The 25,249-nt window shown below is 40.4% G+C and overlaps 2 protein-coding genes across 3 annotated transcripts; both read left to right on the top strand.

Annotated features, from left to right (window-relative positions):
* The first annotated feature begins 811 nt into the window (after positions 1 to 811).
* Positions 812 to 20,078, top strand: LOC108664969 (ralBP1-associated Eps domain-containing protein 1). Of its 2 annotated transcripts, none has more exons than XM_018151673.2 (18): positions 812 to 1,030; positions 3,045 to 3,178; positions 3,443 to 3,662; positions 4,067 to 4,219; positions 4,444 to 4,553; positions 5,064 to 5,188; positions 5,503 to 5,602; positions 6,258 to 6,542; positions 7,995 to 8,138; positions 9,583 to 9,675; positions 10,321 to 10,405; positions 11,054 to 11,096; positions 12,519 to 12,634; positions 15,206 to 15,282; positions 15,640 to 15,901; positions 16,094 to 16,298; positions 16,679 to 16,781; positions 16,982 to 20,078. In XM_018151673.2, the coding sequence occupies exons 1-18, from the start codon at positions 1,024 to 1,026 to the stop codon at positions 17,042 to 17,044; spliced, it is 2,325 nt and encodes a 774-aa protein (XP_018007162.1). In that variant the 5' UTR covers positions 812 to 1,023; the 3' UTR covers positions 17,045 to 20,078. The 2 variants fall into 2 exon arrangements, with proteins under 2 accessions (XP_018007162.1, XP_047739725.1); XM_047883769.1 differs by having other exon boundaries at positions 4,064 to 4,219.
* A 229-nt stretch (positions 20,079 to 20,307) lies between these two features.
* Positions 20,308 to 24,930, top strand: LOC125178911. Its single transcript, XM_047883765.1, has 4 exons — positions 20,308 to 20,435; positions 20,867 to 20,990; positions 21,240 to 21,393; positions 24,745 to 24,930. Exons 1-4 carry the CDS (start codon positions 20,333 to 20,335, stop codon positions 24,928 to 24,930), a joined length of 567 nt encoding a protein of 188 aa, XP_047739721.1. The 5' UTR covers positions 20,308 to 20,332.
* Positions 24,931 to 25,249: the final 319 nt, after the last annotated feature.

The raw sequence follows: 25,249 nt of genomic DNA, 5'->3' as shown, positions 1-25,249 counted from the left end.
TGAATACTAGTTACTACTGATTCGTACTTTTGTTTCTTTCTAGGTAGACTAAACTTCTATGGTTAGGTCTCTACTAGAAACTTACCATCTCTACTCTACTTGCCATCTAGTACTTGGGTAGTTGGGTTAGCCGTTAGGGACGGGGTACGGTCGACGGGTCGTACGGTAGAATTTCTGGAGACTGGTTATTCAGTAATGAATCAGCAGGCTACCTATCTAAAATTAAAAAAAAATCAAAAATCCTATTTGGTCTAATCTAGGGTAAACGCGGTATATTCCGACATCGTAGGTAATTCCGTCACCTCTCCAGCTTTTCTCTAAAGGCTTTTTAATAAATATGGCAACATTTTGTGACATTTCATTGTTGCTGACGCGTAGTGAAGTGTTTTGAGAGTCATGTGAAGGCAACAGAACTTACGTAACGCATAGGTACGTTTTTTTTTTATAGTTTTTCATTTCTCGATGCGTCCTTAATGTGTCGGAATATACCGCATTTACCCTAGCATTATTCTAGCTATACCTAAATACTGAACTGATTTCCATTTCTTACTCATAGAAATTTGTTGGTGAAACTGTAAACAATCCTATACCTAATTCTATTTCTTAGTTTGGAATTTGGATCATATAAGTCAATAATAAGTGAAATGCTATGATCGTCACTTCATCAGGCTATGAATATTATTATTTTGTATCAAAATATATAGGCCTACCTTAGCTACCTAATTACCTATAATACAGCACAGGACAATGAGGACGTTGACCAATAACCATACATGAGTAACATGATTAATTTTTCAAACTCCGGTTACAGAGACGATAAAAAATTATGACACAGGCTAACAAGCTAACATACCTATTACCTAGAGCCTAGACTCTAGAGACTTAGAGTTGGCAAATGCTGATTAGGCTAACCTGATTAAATTTATTCATTTTAAACATTTTCATAAAAACTATTTCATGCTTATTTGACGTGAATCTTCCAGATATAAATGGAATTCTGTTTAAAAACATAAAAGAATTGAAATGGAAGGTAAGCTTTTTGTGTATATTAATATAATGGTGACCTATGGCCAGGGCCCAGGGCTATGGCCATGTGGCATGTGTGCTCATGCAATACCTATTACATTAATTGTGGCCTTTCAAACCATAATTTAGATTTCCTACCAGTTTATGAACCTCAAGTTTACTCCTATCTAATTATTACTATTAGCCTAGTTACTAGGTATAAATGTATGAATCATGATCAGGCTGCAAAATTCCAAATGTAGTCAAAATTTTTCACCTGGGAGCTGCAAAATTATAGTAATAAGTAAGAGTATTTTATTTTGGTATTATGAATATTATGATAATTTGATCATTGCCTGACATAATGTAATTGTAATGATTGATGCTTTGATGGTTGTGACAGTATAACACAACCATCAATCACAATCTAGGTATATCTTACAATATCAATAATATGGTTAGCAAAGGCTCCAGTTAACAAAAAAATCAATTAATAACAAAGAATTTTGATTAGATTTACCTCGCTCAGTGAAAAAATTTCACTTAACAAAAAATTAGTGCATCATCAGTCATCACAAAATTGTGCATAGAATGTAGAATTGTTCACTGGGCAACATAGAATGAAAAGTAGCTAACCTAAACTATGATTTTTTTTTCTCAAAAAATATGATGGTTGTCACTAAAATATTCCTTTGTGTTTCAGGTATGTTCTTTATAATCTTTTTTTGATATAGTGAATCACTTGACTTAATTAAAATGGTGCAAAATTACAAGCCATCCTGTAAGCTTACCTTACAGAAGAAATGCTATACATGGCTGCTGATATTAAGTTTGCAGTGGACAAGGTTGTTGTCAGTGCTCAATGGCATGTCCATGGATTAGGTAATATCACTTCAATTATACAGTAATATATGGATATGGTAATATCATATCAATCAAGGAAAAACAAGAAAAATCACAGATAAAGTCATTTATTCTACATCTACATGACTATATCATCAACAAAGGAAGGGGAGGACTTCAGAAGTTCAGAGTACTGTTAGTAATGGATGAGCACACTCTGCATGCTTCGACCATTTTAAAATTGAGTTTTATTTCAAGTGTTCCTTATTACCCCGTTCCTATCATCCTATGGTTAGTTCGGGAGGCTTTTATTTTGCGTCTGGCACCTTACAAATAGCATATGGAATTTTTCCAAAGATGCCATACAATAGCCCTTGCAAATACCTTTAAAATGAGCCCAAACTTGTTTATAAAATGTTTCATGGTGAGAAGTTATTAAGGAAAAACACTCAAAACCATCCCTTATTTCCTGTCTGGTGGCATTTATACCAGACTGATGTGAATAAAGATGTGCTTGCATTTATACTGATTATTGGCATCAGCATGGTTTCACTGGTTTGTCTTGTACGTACATAGGATCACTTTTGGCAGCCAATACTGAAGTTACCAAAGGTCAAGGGCAACACTTGGTGGCTGGCTAGCAATCAGGCAAAAGCCACATGATCTGTGCTGCTGTGCTGGAGATAAAAACACCTGTGCTCTGTGCTGGTCAATTCCACCTATCCCTATTGCCCTTGACTAATTTCTTAAGTAAAAAAATATAAATTAGAAAAGACACATTTATATGGGATTTTTAAAATCATTTGTGAAACTATCTTTTCTACCATATTCATCCTACCCGTTGAAATTAGAATTGACTGGTTTCTAAAAAAATTCTTGTTTGCCACAATCTTTTTCAGTATGTCCAAAAATGTTTCTAGAGCAACTCACCATCAAACAAAAAATTATTTGATAAAGTTTATTTTGTAAGTGTGTACAAGGCTACAAGCAGTGAAAGATACGCACCATTGTTTATGCATTTTGAGGCATAAGCCTGTTATAGGTATATTTACCCTCCATATATTTTAGGCATCCTGCTAATGTTAGGCATAATAATTTTCCATTGAATCAGTTCTCTAGGAATGTTTGATTCATTACGTGAATGAATTTTAGAAGATCAGTTTTTTAAGATGTAGTACATTTTTTGATGTGTGCAGATCCTGGTGTTGGTGTAGTGCACACTTACGAGAGGCATGCCCAGCAGCACACCATGCATGTGCAGCCCAGACAGCAGCCCCGCAGTCCTGATCTCATCCAACTCAGCGATTCTGACAGCAACCTTCCCATTGCTGTAAGTGTTGAGCTATGCAGCTTTTGGTCTAAGCTTAAAATTTGTTTCAATCACTTGTTAAAAGGTTTTAAAATTGTACTGATGTATTTCCTTTGCCATTATTGCCATTATAGTCCTGTGATTTTTATAATTATTCTGATTCAAAGTTTCAAATTCAAAGAAGGATTAACTGGATTGTTGTAGGATTCCACGAGTGTACACTTTACAAGCATTTCTTTTGCTAAATGTTTCCTGATCTTTCAATTTACTATTTTCCTTGTGTAGCCTCCCCACAACTGTGGCTACACAAGAATCACTGCCCAGGAGTTTGAGGCTGAGGACTTCCACACCAATGAGCTCAACAAGAATCACACATCACACTCTCCTAAAGTCCACAGCAGAAAGTCATCAGTGAATGTTCCAGCCAGCCTGAGGGATGAAGACTCTGAAGAGTTGGAAGATTTTGAGCCAAAGTCAAGACAACATCAACATTCTCTGAGACAAAGTAAGCTATGTTATTTTGTCAGTGCTTTGTCTGTGTCAAATTTGGTTAGGACTGAGAGATATTGCAGATATGCAGATTGGTGTTGGGAAATTTCATTGGTAAATACAAATGGTTTTCAAAGTTTATTGATTTTTCAGTGTTTTAATTTGGATTGTATCTATTTTCAACCATTTTACTGACTAGCTTGTAAATTACTACTCATAAAATGGATCCCGGTATTATTTCTTATTGCACTTTTTACATCCAAGTATCTTGTGCTTGATTGAAGATTTGTTGACAACATTCCAAACCCTCAAATATTTCAAATATCACTCTCATTTACTCCGGAAGTAGGGATTAATCACTTTATCATCATCAATACAAATAAAGTACCTACAAAGTTTCATAATTTTTGTATCAAGCAGCTACCAGCGGCAGCAGTGACCCTGGGCTCAGCTCCCCCGGCTCTGTGTCGTCCCCAGGCTCTGACTCGGTGACGCCCACCAACCTCCTACCTCTGCAGGACGGCACTGAACTCCCTGCCCCACACCACCGCTCATCTCACTGGCAGAGACTGGGTCTGTAGGCCATACAATCGTTTGAATTTTTTATTGTTCCTCTTTAAAATACACTGAGCAGTAATAGTATTTATGTTTGATGAAATGAAATTTTATAACTTACAATTGTGTAATTTTTTTTTCTTTTTAAAATACACTGAGCAGTAGTAGTATTTATGCTTGCTGATGAAATTTAATAACTTATTAGCATCGATGTGCTCTCATTTAATGTTTCTGTTGTTCAGTTAATGACGAACACTGCCACCTGCTGGGCACGGAGGAGGACTCGTCTGACCGACACTCCAGTAATGAAGAGGACCGCGATGACGAGGAGCAACTCCTGCACAATGTCCAGGTGTCCATGGAGGGCTTCTCTGTGCTTATATAATCTTCCTCTTTAATTATGTTTACTTTCTAGATCTGAGTTTTATCATTGAATTGCTTCATTTCAATATTAATTCATTTACACTTATCTGATTTATTTCATTTAAATTCAATATATTTGCACAGAACCTTGCCAAAGACTATATTATTATTTTTATTCTGCTGTATAAAAATTAATTGTGGATAATTTTTACAAGTTAATTTGAAGTGTAATTCTATTATTTTGTGTATTGATCTACTTTTACATTGAATGCACGTTTTGTGAAATGAAATATTTTGCTCAATGTCCTCCACATTTGTATGATAGCTGAGAAGCATTCCATAAAACTAGCATGACACCAATTTGACACAAATAAAGCTTACAATTAATCTCTTCGCATGGTGTTTTATATATCTTCTGAAAAAGCAGTTATCTTTTAATTTTGGTAGATGTTAACACACAATTTTCTGATTTGTTTGAGAAATGATGTGTTGGTACCAGGAAGTATGTGAGGATGAACCTGTTGCCAGCCCTGCAGTGAGCAGCGCGACGCTGCGACCAGACAGCGGCAGCACCGTGGGGCCAGACAGCAGCTGCAGCAGCGTCGCTCACGGCATCGCGCTCAAGTGAGAAGCAGTCATGCAATGCACCGTGAAAAATGTAGCATCCTTTGTAGCATACTCTTTCTATTTACTAGCTATTTACTAACCTGACAATTGAGAGCAAGGAATCTGTTCTCATAGCGTGGGTTTTGCGCCCAAGTTTACTGGATATTTTAGTTTAAGTCTATTCAAACATTGAACTTGGTGGTCATTCTCGAAATTAATTGTACTGCAATGCTGCTGGCATTGCTGATCTGGGTGCATCAATTCCTGCTCTTAAATATTAGCCCTAGAGACAGATGTTTTGAATTGTTCCTCTTATGAAGAATCTGTTACAGCAACAGCGCAGCCAACGCTGAAGGCATATGGCGCATTAGCGACGAGCAGCGCTGCTACTACACGCAACAGTTCCAGAGACTGCAGCCTGACCTCACTAAGGTGAATAAACAATTAACTTTTATGCCATAAATCCTAATAAATCAATTGAATCTGATGACCAATGAGTTGATAATTTGATAAGGAAATCAGTTTTAATATGTAAAAATATATGAATTTGTTGAAAAAATTTCAAAATTTAATCAATATTAACCATGCTATATGTTACGGAGTTGGAGTTATCTCTCTCATTACCATTGGCCCAATGAAGGATTTTGCTTCCAATTTTACGAGTAAACTCCTGAGATGTTGGATTGATTGCCAGCAGCTTGGATGATCCAATTGTTATGACGAGATGGCGTCAGTTAACTACTGGCCCAAACGCCTCCTGCGTTATTACCAATCGAATAACAAATATTTATGGAGAAATAACAAGACCGAGGGTCAATAGTAAGATCTAAAGTCAGCAGGGGAGCTTACAACGGACTTTAAATTTGGCTAAACAAAGCCCAAGACCTCGGATATTACACTTACCTGGCACAAATTTATAAACCTGTTTTAAAAATAGGCTGTTGCCTCTGAGAACTTCACGAATGAGTTGTGCAACAATTAAAAATCAATATCAAATGATAAAAATAGCCACTGATAACGGTGATATTTCATCTTTCACACGCATAATCGCATCTGAGATCATTTTGACTGATTCTTTTTGTTACAGGTTGTGCAAGGACAGCAGGCGAAGCTATTCTTCGAGAAGAGCAAACTAGCAACGGACCAGCTGACGCGCATCTGGCACCTCTCAGACGTGACGCAGGACGGCGCGCTGTCCCTGCCTGAGTTCCTGGTGGCGATGCACCTCGTCGTCGCCAGGAGGAACAACGTTCCTCTGCCTACTGCTCTGCCGCAGCCGCTCCTGGCGCTGCTGCTTCCGTCCCTGCAGCCCGTCACGCAGCACCTGCACTCGGGGGCGCAACACCAGCAGCACCCTAAAGAAAACGCCATCGTGAGTCTTAATCTGCTCTTCTTTCTCAAATGAATTCATTTATGTTATCAGTTTGTCATTGTGACTGCAAGCAAGTATCTTTCGACGGCAATGCTTTAGTTATTTTACATATACTGGGACGCATTTGGCACCATATTCGCTCACACTCTGTTGCAATAGAGGATGCAGCCATCTAATATGATTTACCGAAATGGAGAAATGCTACTGCCGCTACATCAAGGAAATAATTCTATTGATCATCTGAAAAAAAAAACGCTCAGCTGTTGGCCTCAAATTTAACTCCTGAACTAGCCCTGGAGCCAACGCCCAGCCTAAACATACACAGCTACACTTAGCTTCAGAGATACAAAGTCGCAGGCTACTCTAGCCTCATGCCACACCAGTTCCAAAATGGCTTAAAGCCATAGTGTCATAAGTCCGCAGCCACTTCTCGAGTCAGTAGAGTCTTAATGAATTTACAACCTCAGCTTGCGCTCACCTCCACACTTACCCCGCCTCTCCACCTGTCTGCAGCTATTTTAGTTAGGTAAGGTCAGGACGAGTTTATTTTGGTGGAGAGTCGGGGTAAGTGTAGAGGATAACGCATGCTGGGGTGTAGGCTCCGTGAAGACTACAAACAGACTTAAGCAGTAGCTGTGGACTTACGGCGCCTATGGCTCTAAATACTTACCTTCATAGGCTACTGTACCCTGTAGCATGCTAGTGCACGGGAAGGTGATGGTGGTGTTGGGTAGTGCTGGCCAGTCATGGGATAAATAAGTTACTAATTATTGTGAAGATGAAACGTGATTTGTGTTGTGGCAATCACTAGCCGTCGTGTGAAATAATTTGCCACCGAGAATAACTTACCGTGTGCGTTTATGGGACGCTTTTTATACCGTATTGTTCATTGCTTTTGGTTTTCAATTTAGACAATAGCTTATTTATATTGGTGATTACGTAATTTTTTGAGTAATAAACTCAAGATTTCCATGTTAGGGCCCGATCAAATTCTTCAGTTTTGGATGTAACTGTTTTGGATAGCTCATTCGTAGCTCAAAATGGGGGTCACCATTATCACTTAGTGATCATTGTTTTAGTCTTTCAAACACGTTTAATACAAATTGAACGAGTTTCATTTGGTAAAATAATTCAATCTTGAACAGTTATCACTCGCTTTTTGGAGTTTAATGCCATTTAAATAAAACTGTCTGAATCTGTTTGCTTGTCGCTAGTAAATTGAAGGCCGTGTGTTCTTTTCCTAACTCACCGCCCTTCCCCATCACTAGTTTTAGCATATTCAAGATTGTATTTGTACACCACTAGTTTATACAAATGTATACATATGTACATCATTCACATTTTATAAATTTTGGTAAAGTCAGAGCAATAATCATTCTTTTTTTTAAATTGATATTGATGTATAATAAGTGAGTGCCCCATGTAGAGAATTACTTATATGATTATTTGTAGGGCCAGCGGCGTGGCAGCAGCAGCAGCAGCAGGTCGTCGGTGGTGAGCTCCATACCCCCGCCCTCGACGGCCGCGCCCTCCCTGCCGCCGTCTGCTGGGGAGCTCTCCGACAAGGAGGTCATCTCCCCATCACGGGTCAAGGAGGTGCGAGGGTCCTTATTATCACTGCAGTCAACTGTTCTTTCTTTAACTCTAGGCCAACTGCAGCTAGGTACAAATGTACCTACACTCGACACGATTACTATTATCATACCGAGTGTAGGTATGATTATAATCATACCGAGTGTAGGTGCGATTATAATCATACCGAGTGTAGGCTCGATTATAATCATACCGAGTGTAGGCTCGATTATAATCATACCGAGTGTAGCTCGATTATTATCATACCGAGTGTAGGCACGATTATTATCATACCGAGTGCAGGTACGATTATAATCATACCGAGTGTAGGTACGATTATAATCATACCGAGTTCAGGTACGATTATTATCATACCGAGTGTAGGCTCGATTATAATCATACCGAGTGCAGGCACGATTATAATCATACCGAGTGCAGGTACGATTATAATCATACCGAGTGTAGGTACGATTATAATCATACCGAGTGCAGGTACGATTATAATCATACCGAGTGTAGGCACGATTATTATCATACCGAGTGTAGGTATGATTATAATCATACCGAGTGTATGTACGATAATAACTTTGCAAAAATATACAGTCAGAAAAAAATTCCATTTGTTGTAGTCGTACTGAAAGTATGCAGTTGACGTTGACTAATTATGCAGATTAGTCATCTCGTGCTGGGTATCATAATATATTTAGTAGTATGCCCTATTTCAAACCTAGTGGCCTCAATTTTTAATATTGAAAGATAGACAAAGATTCCGACTTCACATCTGCTTGAAAGACGACCATTAAAAATGGGAGCATGATACAAAATGTCCTGGTTATGTTTAAAAAATATTTTCCCTATAAAACCCTTTTTCAATCCAAAATGAAGCATGAAATTCTTCACCAAAGAAACTCATATTCGTGATTAATTGAAAAGGCAGCAAGTCATTCGATACGTGTTACCGTGGATGCCCAGCTTGTTGGAATTCGATATGTGTATTATCTGTGCTGTCTCGTCTTCCTTTGTTGGAAGTCTTTTCAAACATACATTGTTGTTCACTTAATATCACTAGATATTTTCTCATACATATATAATAAATACTGTAAATAATCCTCTTGTTAATATTAAGCGTTTCTTCTTCAGCGCCGTTGTAGATTGCGTTATCTTTCAGCTATCTTCTGGAGTCCTACCAACTTCACTTGTTTGTGCCTTGTAAGAATATTATGTTATTTTTGTTCAGCTTATTCTATAGCTCTGTTATATTTACTTCCCCCAGTTTGTCTTCATTTTAACCGAGATTCTTTACGTTTTAACGGCTCTGAGAGAAGAATCTTTGGAATACCTTCCTTCTAGAAATCGGGAAATATGTATAATATTCTCCAAGGTCTAATACAATTATAAAAAACAATATAAGGGGCAAATGTGTGTACTGCAGCGTTGTGTTAAATGTTGCCCGCATTTGTGTTGTCAGTGGACTAAGTTCGTGGACTCGCCGACCTCTAACGTCTCCTCGCCTGGCCTCAAGCCCGTCAATTTTGATTTCCAGCGCAGTGCTGTCGAAGAGGTTCGTCCCGTATAATATCCTCTATTGTATCGCTTAGTGCATGCTCTATCAGTGCAACCTACATTGTACTTTACTATACTAGGTTTGTCTCTATAATTCACATGTTACACTAACATTTCTCCAACCTCATGCTGAGTAAGAACAAAGATTTGTTGTCGTTGCGTTCTTTGACTTCATTCATGTGTCTCTTTTATTTTTGGTGTTATTTTTGTGTACCTTTAATGAAATTCAGGAGAAAAAATTCTCTTTGGCAATTATCCTAACGTACATATCAAGATTTGGGTTTGCCTTGAATGAGGTTAATATGACCTTAATATTTACGTAGGTACATAAAGTCAGCAGCATCATCTTGCATATTAGTGGCAATAAGAGCTTAATTAAAGCGCAATGAATTCAACTTCATCAGTTACCACGTAGAAGACATTCTATACATGATTTATTCTTTAGTCTATGCGCCTGCATGCCGTGTGAAGTCCATGAAAAGCTTAATTATCTCAACTTTATCATTATGTTTACTCTCCTTGGAAACGAATTTACCAGACCACTACTCTGTTAGAGATTTTGGGCCAATAGATATTTATTAATATTACTCTTGAATAATAAAGCTACAGGATATTATCCTAACTATATTTCTTGTATGTTCAGGACCCGCAAATTCTTCACCCAAAAGCTAAGCGGATAACTCCTGAACCTGGCAGGAGTGAGGGCGACAGCGCCGCGTCTTCTGCCGGTCAGTTCTCATTTCAACATGACTAATTTTGATTCAATATTCAATATGTCTAATATAATATACTCTGCCCTCAGCTCACTCACCTATACATTATCACTTAGTATGCTCGTCTTAATGTATCTTGACTCTGCTCTCAGTTATTACGTTAACAGTCATTTTCATTTGCCTAAAGAATCTTCTTCCTCAGTATACATGTAGAGTGACTAATTCACAAGAGGTCACGTGTCTGTCCCATAAAGATGCATGAATGACTTACTAACGCCTCACCAGTGCGTTCCCTCACTTAGGCTCTGTTTAAAACCTTATTTTTATAACTCTGCATTTAAACTACTGTTTTAATCGAGTTAAAAGTCAAACTTTGTATCTACTCTGGTTATTATTCATTGATACGACTCATAAACATTAATAAATATGATATTAATTTTTTTAGTTTTCATATTCAAATGTTAGTAGTGCGATAAGCTAGACTTGCTGAATGAAAGCGGATTAGCTGAAATTAATTCATCAGCGTTATTTCAAAAAAGACAACCTCAGCCACGGCTACACTGGTTGCAAGTAACAGTTTCTGTTTAACATTGTCCAACGTGTGGCTTGCTTGGTCTGCTGTTTACCGAGTGCCGTACTAATGATGTGCTCATGTTGTGCTAGGTACCAGCGCTACTGCAACCTCAGCCACCTACCTCGACCCTAGGTGAGTGTTCCTCACCTGGCGTGGGTGAATGTCTCACATTCCGTGGGTGAATGTCTCACCTAGCGTGGGTGTGAAGGTCTCGCCTAGCGTGGGCTTGAATGTCTTACCTAGCGTGGGTGAATGTCTCGTCTAGCGTGGGTGAATGTCTCACCTAGCGTGGGTAAATGTCTCACCTAGCGTGGGTGAATGTCTCACCTAGCGTGAGTGAATGTCTCACCTAGCTTGGGTGAATGTCTCACCTAGCTTGGGTGAATGTCTCATTAGCGTGGGTGAATGTCTCACCTAGCGTGGGTGAATGTCTCACCTAGCGTGGGTGAATGTCTCACCTAGCGTGGGTGAATGTCTCACCTAGTGTGAGTGAATGTCTCACCTAGCGTGAGTGAATGTCTCAGTTAGCGTGGATGTGAATGTCTCACCTAGCATGGGTGAATGTCTCGCCTAGCGTGGGTGAATGTCTCACCTAGCGTGGATGAATGTCTCACCTAGCCTGGGTGAATGTCTCACCTAGCCTGGGTAATGGTTCACCTAGCGTGGGTGAATGTCTCACCTAGCATGGGTGAATGTCTCACTTAGCGTGGTTGAATGTCTCACCTAGCGTGGGTGAATGTCTCACTTAGCCTGGGTGAATGTCTCACCTAGCGTGGGTGAATGTCTCACCTAGCATGGGTGAATGTCTCACTTAGCGTGGGTGAATGTCTCACTTAGCGTGCGTGGGTGAATGTCTCACTTAGCGTGGGTGAATGTCTCACCCAGCCTGGGGGAATGTCTCACCTAGCCTGGGTGAATGTCTCACCTAGCTCCTAGCGTGGGTGAATGTCTCACCTAGCGTGGGTGAATGTCTCACCTAGCGTGGGTGAAGGTCTCACCTAGCGTGTGTGAAGGTTTCACCTAGCGTGTGTGCCCGCAAGATGCGTGGTGTTCATAATAACTAAAAATTATAATAGTTATTTCTCTTGATGATTCATTAATTCATCCATTACCATTACAAAGTAAACATTTACTCCTCATTGCTTGTTATTATATTTGTGTATCCTATGAACCTTTGTTTTTGTAGCATGTAACATGAAAGATTCAATGTTAAGTTGTATTTAAGTTTGAGTTACGACCAATCAATCAATATTTACTTGTTATTTCTGCCTTACTCACACTCAACATAAACTAACAGTAGTGAGTCTCACTGTAGTTTGCCTCTGCCTTTGGCGAACATGAACTTGCTTTCTAATCATGTCATTGATTGCTTTATTCTATTATTAGTATTTCCTTTACGAGATCTCATGGAGTAAATTGATATTTTCGAACGATTTAAACATGTGATTGTTCATGAAACTTATCCCTCACCTGGCAGTAAAATGCATACATAACTTTTAAATAAGCGAGTTGTGATCTCGAGTTACTTGACTAAAGTGTGTCGCTGGTGCGCAGTCACTTCGGCCCCACGAGCCTCCCCATGGGTGCTGCTAAGAAGGAGCCCCCGCCACCCCCGCCCAGACCTGCCAGAACCCACGCCCGCTCCTCCTCTCTAGACCTTAACAAATTCCGTGAGTGATCCTGCTGCTAATGCCTGGCTTCTTGTTGCCTTTATTCATTCGTTATTTGTTGGATGCTCTGAACTACGATCATAGCACTTACATTAACTCTGGTTTGCTCAGATCCAGATCATACATTGCGTATATTCACCGATTTTTAATATTAGTTTCAGTAAATTTGTAAATTTTGACCAAATTTACACAGCTGGTTGCAAGTATTGAACCCAAAACTCATGGTTCAATTCCGTGTGCTTCGAACTTTAACCTCGCCATTTAGTTAGATCCTTATTACTCTGATTGTGATAGTCTTGCTCTTAAAATAGTGTAGGCACAGAGCGTCGAATTACTGACACTTACTTATTTGTTTAATGCATTAGTGACTCGTGAATTTCTTTTATGCAAAATAACCTACAGTTTATATCATCTATAGGAACAATTTATTAGTCTGCAATTGATGGAGGTAGCAAGAGTTGAGCCTTACGAGCTCGTCTTAATTGGTCTGCCAAGCTGTAAGTGTCATCTCGGGCGCTGACTAGTCCAGTATGTTCATTGTCTTGCGCCCCCATTTAGACTCTCATTTGTTACGCTTGTTGTACCGCTGGTAATAATCTGTTCATGTTAATGAGCTTACCATGTTAATGAGCTGAGCTGACCGCGTTAATGAGTTTTCCACGTTAACCCATTAAAGCCGAGAATTATTTGGGGGACAATTAAATATTTTTTTTCAGTTTGAATACTTCAGTTGGTCATTGTTAATCTATTAAAACATTCATTTTACAAAAATTGTAGATGAATACTAAAATATGGCCTGGCAACTAAAGTTGCCATTCGGCACTAAGATAAAATATATGAATTTCTATGTAATTTATGGTAATAATATAGAATAGGGCTAATAAAACTAAACTTGCTATAGGTAAATTGACGTAATGAAGCAAATATTTAGGAATTATAAATGATTTATCAATTCAGTATTTAAATCATTGATAAACTCATGAGAAAATGGGCCAATAACATTTATAATGGTAAACATCATCGATAACCACTGCTGCATAGGAAGAATAAACATCGTATGGATAACTTTCATGCAACGAGGGTGATGAGCAATAGTGCATAATTTGCATTTGCACACAGTCCTTCCTTTAGTGCGTGACATTTTGCATACTTTGTTTCTCCTTTCACTATCCAGTAGTCTGCTGTAGTTATCAGGACAATATTCTAAGCGGGTCCATGTGATGCAAATTTAGAACCGCTTTACTTCCTATCTGGGCTGACTCTCTATGGTTCCACTAACACCTCTGATGAATTTCAACCACTGAATATTGTTACCGCATGTATTGAAGTGCCTAGAAGCATTTACAGCTCCGGCACTAACTATGGTGGTGGCCCAGAAAAGGGACCACCACAATTTTTCGGAATGAATTTTGAATCGATAAGTTGCTAATTGTTGGTGAAACAAATCAGACCATTAGAGCCTTCTATGAGGCAGTTTAGTTTGTCAAGAGAGGAGCAATACAGGCAGAAATACTCCCATGCTAGCAAAACTGATCTCATTACACTGCAGATTTATTGCTGAGCATATAATTTGCTCTGTTCACATAAATGGTTTAACCATTCGTTAGTAGTTCTAAAGTAATTCATTGCGTCTTATGCAGTACTTTTCTCAGTCAGTGAGTACTGGATAGCATGTCGATCTTCCAAAAGTGAGGTATTGACGAAGTCACGTCATCTTTGCTCTATTTATTAACAATTGAGTTTTGCTTCTTTGAAGGTGGTTTTCCTTTTGTTCGTTATCATCTTGACAAAATGACTCATCAATATATATCTGGGCAAATTATCAGGTTTCCGGGCAACCTTATCATCAAAATCATCTGAATCCATGTATGATTCCATACGAGTATTTTCCTTGGATGGTAAATTGCAAATAAACATCATTGTCATTTTCGTCCTAATCTACCAATATATCGTAAACTTCTGGTAAAGTTCACTTGCATATGAATATATGTAAATATATTTTATAAATATCACTATCAAACTTCATTGAAATATCTTTCTATCAACTGGATGCTAACTTATTGCGTTATAATACATGTAGAACATGAGGTAGCCTTTTATCTCCACATTCATGCAAAAATACAGTTTGCATGTCACCAATGCCGAGTGGCAACTTTAGTTGCCACTCGGCATGATATAGCTTATATTGTCTTTAATGTTAATGATTAATGCCATTTATGAATTTTGTCTGATTACTAGACTCCTAATCCATCATTTCAACACATAAAATTATGAAATCTTGACTTACAAACTATTTTAATGTAGCCTTCTCTGTGTGCCTGTTCAGGCCTGATCAAAAACACAGTGACTGCCTGTAGTTAAAAGGTCAACTGACTGAAGGGAGAGCAACAGAAGTGAACAATTCTTGTTCAGTAATCGTATGGAACATGTATGATGCGGTATAGGACTATAAAACAGAAATTTACTTCATATTATGAATAATACAACCATTTTTTTGAGGTGGCAACTAAAGTTGCCAATAGGCTTTAATGGGTTAATGAGATGTCCACATTAATGAGCTGGCGATGACAGTGTGTGCAGAGCACCGCAGTGCTGCGCTGCCGCTGGGGGCGCCGCCTGCCGTCCCGCCTCGCTGCTCGCCTGGACACGTGAGTTACTGTCGCTAGTTACTGTCACTAGCGTCCCGTCACTAGCGTCCCGTCACTAGCTCACTAGCGCAAAACGCTACTACTGTTTTTATCAAGTTTATGAACTATCGTCTAATTTTGTGAAGTAATTATTTAGCCTTCTGACCTTGGTTCGCATCCCGTCTCATGCAGTAGATCCTTCCCCTCCATTCTTTTTAATTCCCTATTCAATCCCCTCTGTTATTCCTTTTTTATTCCCCCTTCAATCCCCTTCTCCATTCCTCTCTTATTTCCCCTTCCCCCCGCCCATCCCTCCCTCCATCCACTCCTCATTTTGACCTAATATCCTCATCCCTGACCCTCACCCTGCTTCAGCAGGTCACGCCTGGCAAGAAGTTGGTGTATCAGCGCAGCGCAGGCGAAGCGTGCGCTGTGGACGCGACCTGCAGTGGCATGCAGCACCTGCAGAGCAGTAGACTACTACCATCCCTGCAGCACCTGGACGGCATGACGGTGTCTGTAGGAGCGGAGTCTGCAGAACCCCGCCTTCCGTGCCATCAGCCGCTGCAGAGCTGCGTGTCTGACGCTCAACTCATACCGCGCGCTTCCGCCTTCGAAGTCTACAGAAAACCTTCCGCTGGTGAGATATTCGGCGCTTGTTTCGGTTAAACTGATCTTTCGTAGCGAGTCACGTCAGTTGGCTCACTATCCAGCAACTGGTATCATTCTTTCCATTGTTGAATAGTATTTCAATGATGAAAGTATTAACGTGGGCGATTAATGTAAAGGAATCTTATTCGTGCATATTTACGGTGTTTTTCGGTCGCTGCAGATGCAATAACCATCGCCGATCAAGCTGGAGCGAGCGTACTGAGAAACACAGAGGCTGTGGAAGACGCTCATACAGCTGCTTCTACTATTGCTCCTACTGCAGCGACTATAGCTGCTCCTGCTGTTACACCTGTTGCAGCGGCTACTGTTGCTCCTACTGCCGCGCACACGTCGGGATGCTTGCTGCTCAGAGCTGCGAGTGCTGGGTCAGTGACAAGTCCTGGGGCTTACCGATAAATTCTTGATCCCTATTTACCAATATAGTCATTTTCCATCCTTTTTCATCCCAGTTTCCGACAAGCAACCCACTGTTGTGGGGTAATTATCATAATTTACTCGACAAAGATTTTAATTATGGAACTGTACAAGGGAAATGAAACGCGTTGATTGTTAATGTAATTTTTCAGTAAATAATTCGTCAGATCTTCTGTATCATTTAGTCGCTTAACACTATGACAAATATCTGTAAGTTAAACAATATTTGTGAACAATAAGTTACATCCTTTGTTTTAACAATCCAATTTTAATATAGCCTCGCTTCCACCTAGAACAAAGTAAATTTTGACGTGTGTATTTCGAGCCACAGAACGAAAGACAAGAAGGATGTCTACGCGAGCATCAAGACAACGCGCGACCGCAACACCGTCCTCGCCAGACTCAACAACGAACTCAACCAGGAGCTGGCCGAGGTCAGGCCGCGGTTTTGCTGTATTTCCGTTGCATTGTGGCTATAATGCTACACTTATATGATATGCACTTACTGTCTCATGGTGATATCATATACTTGCTCTATTCTGTGACTGATTTATAACTCATAATCTTACGGTTTTGTTGCTTAAACCTATATCGCTTGCTGTTGATGTTCTAATGTTATCTATGCCATGTGCAGGTTATAGAAGAGCGTATAGCATTGGAGATGCAGCTCGAGCAGATGAAGTTGTTCAGTAACTAGCGGTAAGGTCCTGCTCTTCCTCTGCTAGCCCTGTCAGTCATGAGGCAGTGCTGTTAAACTGCTCTTCATATTCAACACTGCCACATGCAACGCTCGTCTTCTTGTTCAACGCTGCCACCAGCCACACTCCAATCTGGTCAAGCACTGCCACGTGTCACGCTGTCCGTCTGGTCATACACTGCCACATGCCACGCTGTCCGCCTGGTCATACACTGCCACATGCCACGCTGTCCGTCTGGTCATACACTGCCACATGCCACGCTGTCCGTCTGGTTCAACGTTGCCGCCCAGAAGTTGCTGCAGTTGCCGTGGGCGGACGGCACACCTCCTATCCTGCCAAGCAATCTCATGGTCTTCTGTAGCAATCATTTCATTCCCGGACCCTCATCTCCGTGGGGTGTTTGAGTACGAATAATCGAATAATAAGTGCACTTTATTTAGGCGTTCGCTCATCTAGATATTTATTGAACTGTTAAGTACGAATGCTCTTTGTTTAGGTATATTGTTGTCTAAGCTGATTATGGATTGCTGTTCTTAAAGTCCTGAACTTTTTCTCAGCTGTCGAATGCCGCAACACCAAAATGTCTGTGCACAAGAAAATGTTGAAACTATATGCGTTTTCAAGTTATAGATTTTCTTATCCATAATATTCTCATCTCCCAACGGCTCATAATGAATACAGATCAAGGGAAAAACGAATAAAATTATAAAATTTGCAAATGAAAGCTCACCTAGCGTCTTTCAGGAGCTGAACGGTTTTGACCGTCACATGTGCAGGTGTTATTTGAACCACAGCAAGTCAATGTGACTCGCCGTTCACAGCAAGGTTTTAAAAACGACAACGTATGAAGTCTAATGTTCCTATTTGCATTAAATTTGTTATTGCACATGCCTCTTCAAAAATCCACGAGAGCTACATTTTTTCTCTGAATTTTCAAGTATGTGAGTTATCTTCTTCCGTCTAAGCGCTTGATTTGGGAAAGTTCTTCTTTCATGAGGGTTTCCATACCATCGAATATATTAGTCTGGGTTAGGATTTCCTAAAGACGCCTGTTTGTTGATATCACAACATCCTTCATGAAACTCCAAACGTGCGTCCCAAATCACCAACGTGAGTGCTTCTTCGCCAACTTTGAATCACTTCGAGTGTAAATTCTTTCGCGATTTTATTGCCTCATTTGTGGTTGAATCAATTTAATACTAATTCTCATTTAAAATATTCTATAAATTTTATGTCTCATGTTTTCGTTTTAGAATGAATGATTTTTACGTCACTTGTCTTGTTATGATATCTGTTGAGTTGAGTATCACCGATTAATCAAGGGATCTAAAATATCAGTAGAGTCTCTCTCTAACCTAATATCAATAACTGCTTTAACCTTCCTAGATACTGCTAATGTCTTTAGTCAATCTCTCGATGTAGCTCTCGTTTATATCATCTTTTTTGCTGATAACGTGTATCAGTATTGACCATAAATTGCTGGAATCTCGCGTGAATGAAGTATTTTCAAGTAGCAAATATTTGCCTATAGCAAGTAGTGCAGACAACGATGATGTCGGCAAGGCTCCGTTCTTGAAGCCTGCCGTCTTGCCGGCTCACTGTTCCTTGCAAGCAATTTCCATTTGACCGAATCGCATTCCCAGTTTTGATAGACAGCCACATTATTTAATGTAACAATTTGCTACGCTTTTCCTTGACATTTCAGGAGTTAGAGCAATTACTAGCTGATAATGTTTAATCGAAATTAGCGTAACTGCCTAAGGATCCTGTTTGAGCATTGTTCAGATTAGGCCTCTGTGTTGCTAGCCCAGCCCTTTGTGACGTTCTTAAACCTGAAAATGTTTTAATTTAGTCAATAATAATATATGTAATGCATACTTATTGTAATTTTAAGATCATTTGACGATCATTATTATATCACCTTGAGGTATACTAATATATAGATAGGATAATCCCGCAGCAAACGGTATTAGTTGAACCGATCACCTAATCTGATACTCAGGATATCGCTCGTAGAGACAATAAAGTCTTGTCTTCCACGACGCAAAGCGTGAGAACCCAGCCATGATACATGAATTCTCTTGCAAAAATTATTGACGCGTTGAAAGTAGATTATAAATGGAACGAATTCTGTTACAGGTAAAGAGTGATGTTGTGTGCTGCAGTGGGTGTGATGTATGCCGGGCAGTGGTTAGGTTGTGACAAGAGCTCTCTAAGACCACATTCGTTGCAATACTGCTTGGGGTGTATGTTACTCTTCAGGTCCTAGGGCCAGCCAGGATCAAGTCTCGAGATATATATTTATCGCAAAATAAAGCCCTTGAATAATAGTGAAACACTCAATGATCTGACTCTACCTCCACTCGTCCTAGGCCCGCTAGTGTTGCTCTAGAGTATAGATTAACTCGATATCACCGATCGTTTCGGTGACCACAATAATAACAGACTAACAATAGCTTCCGCCCGCTTGCCTCCGATGACGTGCGGTGTTTGGTTGTTGGTTTCACTCACGTTAGTTTGCTCTATGCTTAAGCTTTAATTTATCATCTTTCTTGATTGCACCTTCTCTCCTCGTCACCAAGTTCTGATTTCGTTAAGTTAGTTCTACTCAAGGTCAAAGTTGGGCGAGGTCACGTTCCTCATGATGGTCGTTGTTTGGGGTACACGCCCCCCCACACGTGCCTTTATTATTAATGTTATTGTTCTTAACCTAGTATTATTTTGCAAGACATTCCTGAGGAGGTATTATGTCTGCACTGTGTAATGATTTCTTAGCTCGTAATAAATCCTACGAAAGCTTTTAATGTTGACTCATACATAGTGATTAGAAGCAGCGTTTTATTATTGTACGCTTTGGAAGGTAACATTTTAACAGTGGCCTGTATTATTGCTAATTATTTACGTGTGGGCATTTTTTAAACATTTTTTGTGAAGATTATCGGAGCAATCTCGTTGTACAATAGTGTAAAGAAACTTGTTATATGTGCGAGCTTGTACTAAAGAGTATATTAGAATATAACTTCTAGACCTCATCGTCTTATTTGTTTATCCTCTACAAGACACGGGTCTTCTCGCTAAATTTCTCCATTTTGTAAACCGCAAAAGTATATTCCAAAAAATTCGAAAAGTAATTCCTTATCCTGAAATAGAAAAGACGAAGAATTTTACTCTCGAATGCGTTTTCATCATACATAGTGTTATTACTACCGTACATCGTGTTTCTTGTCTGTATTGTGCAGAGAACTTATCGCGAGACCGACGCGTCGCCATGGCAACAAACAAGCATCATGGCGCTGGACAGGAAACTCGCTGAGATCTTCGCAATTTTCCAGGATAAAGATAAGAACACCGTACATGTCAAGGATTTGTCCACTATCCTGCGAGCTCTCGGTAGGTCTGCATTACCTTTACTAGCTTTGCTGCTTATAATCATTAGTGCACTCGGAAATCAGTAGAATATTTGGGCGAAAAATATTAGTAGATTGCTATTTCAACTCGGTCAAAAATTTTTGGATTTAGCCGTTCTTATAGGTTGTTGGAAGTCCGTCGTTACTGCGTATGTGGGAAGTGAAGCTTGCATCGAAGGAAGTGAAGCATTTACTTTAAAAATTAAATCGCAAACATTGAAGATAAATTTTAACTTCATTGCCCGTCAAATTTCACTCGTTGCATGTCCAAGTGAGTTTATGGCTGAGTGTCGAGCGTGTAGCCGCAACGTGAAGGCCCATGTGGTCTCTAAACGAACGTTCGTGATATTGTCCTGAGTGTGTACGGGTAGACGCAACATGATGATGCGTGTAGAATAGATCATGATCATTCAGGGCTGGTGCCGAGCGAGGCGGAGGCAGCGAAGGCCGTACAGGCGATGGTTGGCGAGGAGGCCGCTGACGCCGTACATCTGGCAGCCTTCCTCACCGGCGCCAAGAACCTCGTGCTGGAACGCAAGTATGACAACATCGTATATCTCTCCTTCAATCTGCTTTTATTTCATAATTTTTAATTTGTCAAGTGGCCATGGAACTGGTCTCTGAAACGTTTCCAATGAAAATATGGTGAATTTATGTAGCATATCCTTCGGTGCTGTATTCCTAGTTTTTTTTTAATATTTGACGATTATTTTACGATTTAGATATTATTAGCATAATACTTGCACACATGCACGCATAAATCAGGAATTTCCTGCTCCATCTGTAGGTTCTCGGGATGCAGTAAGGGCGAACTGGTCGCTGCTTTGGAGGTTCTGGCGCGTGAAGGACGCAGCCACCTGCAGCAGGTGCTGCAGCAGCAGCAGCTGGTCGTCGAACCTGAGAGCGGAGTGCCCAGCTACGGTGGCGACGGCATCACCAAAGTAAGCCGAGTTCCTGCTTTATTCTTGGTCCATTGAGTCGTGATAGGCTAAGGTGCGTGCTGGAGACCAGTGATATCTAACTCCACACTTCACTGATACACGTGCTGCACTTCACATCTCTGTCTTTTGTCAGCACGCTACAGGGCCATGTAGCGTATGAAGTTTAGTGCCCCAGCCACTGCTCAAACCTGCCCCACTTCACATGATAAATGCCCACATGGCCCTACCTTCTGCATACAATATACGGATTCTACCACCTCCTTTCAAACATAAAACGCACTCTATACCTCACCTTTGTTAGGTTAATCCCCACGCTCCCCCACTTCAACCCTGTACAAACGGCACAGCGGACTGTGCTGTACTCGGACGGCAGTTGTTCCCATCACGCTTGGGTGTAGCTGGTCCCAAAACCACACATATCATCCAATACACTATCACGCTGACGGACTGACGCGACTCACCGAGACGCGACAAAGAGATCGAAAACCCAGTACGAAATAAACCAATTACCTTTCTACCTCCCTCCAAATCTCGAGCGACTCTGTCCACCGCCTTAACTTCTGTCAGCATCAATCATCACCTCCTCTTCTCATCATATCAATTGAGAAAATAGAAATAAATATATAAAACGAAAAATAAGCTAGATTGCCTGTAAATAGTGGGAGCACGCATCATTTTTATTTATTTTTAACTCTGCTCAAAAACTGCAAATAGTGCAAATAAATAACCACCACCTCCCCATCACCCACTCACTTGAACCATCCAAAGCCCTGACGGGTTCTCAACCTTTTCCCAACCCCAAACTAAGCCCACTCACCTATAACCCACCCAATCATGCACAGTGCGCCTTTTTCATCTCCTATTGTCTTATCCATTTCTTATTCTTCTTTCCGGCCACTCTGCGCCGCCTCTTGTTCTCTTTCACATCTAGCCTAGTGGCCTCGCAACAACAGGGAAGCGAGTTCGATGCAATACATCATGATAAGAGTTCATAATTTTCGACTTACGTGTTTAAAAGTTTCCAGTATTACTTTTTGTTTGCTGTTGGTATAAAAATGTCGCACTTGGAACGAGTACGATCAAGCGGATTGATCGTAAGCTTGAATCAATCGATTGATGCGCGCTTCAATCAACCTCAATCAGGCCTCCAATCTTTTAATCAAAACCTCTTTCTCTTAAAAAACTAAACCAGTTCACATTTTTTTTTCGCTGGTGGTTGCTTTTTGAGCTGCTGCGTTGATTCTGATTGTAAGCAATGGTTACGACTTCCAAAAATGTGCGTATCTTTCTATCAACCAATTTCGTCCGTCTAACTTTACGAGTATATCAATCGTCATCTGGCATCGCCTCAAGATGATTAGAGTAGGAATTACGAATGTTAATTAGGGTGTGATTTGGGGGAGCATGCGAATAGCAAGATATAGGGAGAAGTGGTTGTTCCTGTTCATGGGGAGAAAACTCTGGATTATTTAGGGTAAAATCAAATCGACGCTACGTTGCGGGTTGTGGGTTATCTAAGTAGCTGGGCGTGCGTCATGCAGGAGGCAGTCTAGAGCCAGGCGGTAGGTCTTGAGCCTGCGAGCCCACTGAGCAGCCGCGGTGTAGTTGTTTGTAGCTGACGACATGACCAAGTTGGTGGTCAGTGTAGTTTTCATGTGCGAGACACAACTGCCAAGAAAATCATATACGAAAGTGAATGACGGCACACAATTTTTTAGAGAATCTGCTATCAGCTCTCGCCGTTGTAAGAAAGATTGGTGACCAGCGTAAGACCGAAGATGGGATCACGAAGAGACCCACAAACATCTAGTATATGCTTTGGAGCGAAGGATTGTAGAGAATGAAACAGCTGATGAGTTGGAAATCGATGACGAAACGACCGTCTTCAGAAAATCTTCTATCAGCTCTCGCCATAGTAAAAGGGGGCGCTAAACCAAGGAGTCACGAAGATCCCGCGAGGCCATCTATTAACAATAACTACGGCGGAACAAGTTACGGAGAAGTCAATCAGCCCTCAGTGTCCGGTTCTCTGTCCCTGGATGTCTCTGTTCACTGGTGTCTCTATCCTAAACCCGGTGATGTACCAGTTTAGGGAAACTCGAGTTAGACAGTTCTTTTATATCTGAAGAGAAGGCCATTTTAGCAGAGACTGACCAGGCTGTGTTAATACCGTAACTCATGACGATAACTCTGTTCAATTCCTGTGTTTAGGTCTGTGTCCAATTTTTTATAATATAGGTCGTGTTGAATCTTTCCATGTGTTGTTATTCTTCATACTTGTCAACTTTGTAATTAAAGGATCGAAAACCTTTACGTGCCATTACAGCCACTACGGGCGGAAAACCTGACAAATAAATCCGTCGAGTTACCCAAAGGGAAAGATCAAAATAAATATATCATCATTTCCCAACGTTTATAAACTCAATCAAAGCGTCAAACGGGTTTCTACACGGTCAATCACGCTCGAAGCAATCGATTAACTCGAGCTTTTTATCCAGCCGCTTGATCGTTCAGGGGCTCCTTATAACTGCCTCAGTCACTAAAGTAAATGGTTTCCATAGCGGAACAGCGTGACACAAAAACACTTACGGAGTGGGTATACCTTATTAAAAATTCTTCTACCTCAGTTGATTTGTAGTCGATCTCCTCTCCTGCAGATCTCTTTTCTGCTTTCTCCATGAATCATAACATAGCGATGTCGGCGCTGAAGAGTAGGCCTGATGTGGCCTGAATCCGCTCAGTTGTTTCTAGAAATCCTCAGTGGAAATCTCAGTGAATCTTCGCGTATTGCTTAATCAATAATCAGTGTATAATTGTATCTGTAAACTATTCTCGAAACCATAGCTCGTTGAAGCGAAAATAAATAATCGACACTCGTTTTGTTTGTGCGTAACAATATGTGTTTAATTAAACATTTAAATACAGTTTGTTCAAATGAACAAACTGTATGAACATATTGAGTAACAAGGTAAAAGAATATAAACTAGTAGAATATCGACGTCGAACATAACAAATTATTTAGATATGGGGAGTTATGACCAATTATGATGCGGTATGAAAGTCGTAACTACAGATTATTGAGACAAACTATTCAAAGATAGTTATAGCGAACAAAGGAATATAAAAGAGTCTGTTGTAAGCACAGGAAGAACTTTACCAATATGCAATAAACATTTGTGTTATTTTCACCGCCTACAAGACAGTAACAACGAATTATTACAAACACGAAACACCTTTTTTAACCGTTTATAAACAACTTAAGAAAACTCGTAATGTCAATCCCTCAAACCCCTGCATATCGTGCTTGAATCCATCGAAGTATCCTAGCCCCTGATCCAAATTTGCCTCCAGATTTTACCGACGGGGGCGCTGTCGAGGTCGGTGCTGGTGTCGCTGCTGTCGATGCAAGGCGAGCCGCTGGGGGTCGCCGAGTGCGAGGAGCTGCTAGCGTCTCTGCCGCGTCAGGAAGGAGTGGACGGGGCGGTGGACATCGAGCTGTACGCCGCTATGCTTGTTCCTGTGTCGCCCTTCTTGTAGCTCTTTGCAAGCAGACATCCTCCTTGTGGCTGTTCTCTTCAAGCTGACATCATTCTTGAAGCCCTTCGTTCCCAGTAGACATCCTTTTTGAAGTCGTTATCTTTCTTCTTAAAAGATATTGTTTTATTTTTAGATTAAGGCATCCTTCATAACCTGGAAGTCTATTGCTCCTTGGCCTCCAGTGGCAAATTCGTTGTTTGCTGCCTCGTTGTGTCAACGGTTCAGTGGTTGCTAATGCAAGATCCACAGCGATGCTTTGATACAATAAAACGCTTCTGCATTTGTTCAATACTTTGTAGACAGCTAAACGTTCGAAACA

The sequence above is a fragment of the Hyalella azteca genome, unplaced genomic scaffold, assembly GCF_000764305.2.
Source record: "Hyalella azteca isolate HAZT.00-mixed unplaced genomic scaffold, Hazt_2.0.2 contig13648, whole genome shotgun sequence".
In the NCBI taxonomy this organism is placed as follows: domain Eukaryota; kingdom Metazoa; phylum Arthropoda; class Malacostraca; order Amphipoda; family Hyalellidae; genus Hyalella; species Hyalella azteca.
The sequence above is the reverse complement of the archived record's forward strand: the minus strand, read 5'-3'. Positions and strand labels throughout refer to the sequence as shown.

Excerpts from the sequence above, each read along its gene's own strand:
- LOC108664969 (XM_047883769.1), top strand. Across the intron at positions 4,554-5,063 it reads AACTCCTGCACAATGTCCAG|GAAGTATGTGAGGATGAACC; the intron begins GTGTCCATGGAG and ends TGTTGGTACCAG. Across the intron at positions 10,406-11,053 it reads CAGCGCCGCGTCTTCTGCCG|GTACCAGCGCTACTGCAACC; the intron begins GTCAGTTCTCAT and ends ATGTTGTGCTAG.
- LOC125178911 (XM_047883765.1), top strand. The coding sequence starts at position 20,333 with ATGGCGCTGGACAGGAAACTCGCTGAGATCTTCGCAATTTTCCAGGAT. Across the intron at positions 20,436-20,866 it reads CACTATCCTGCGAGCTCTCG|GGCTGGTGCCGAGCGAGGCG; the intron begins GTAGGTCTGCAT and ends ATGATCATTCAG. Across the intron at positions 21,394-24,744 it reads GTGGCGACGGCATCACCAAA|ATTTTACCGACGGGGGCGCT; the intron begins GTAAGCCGAGTT and ends ATTTGCCTCCAG.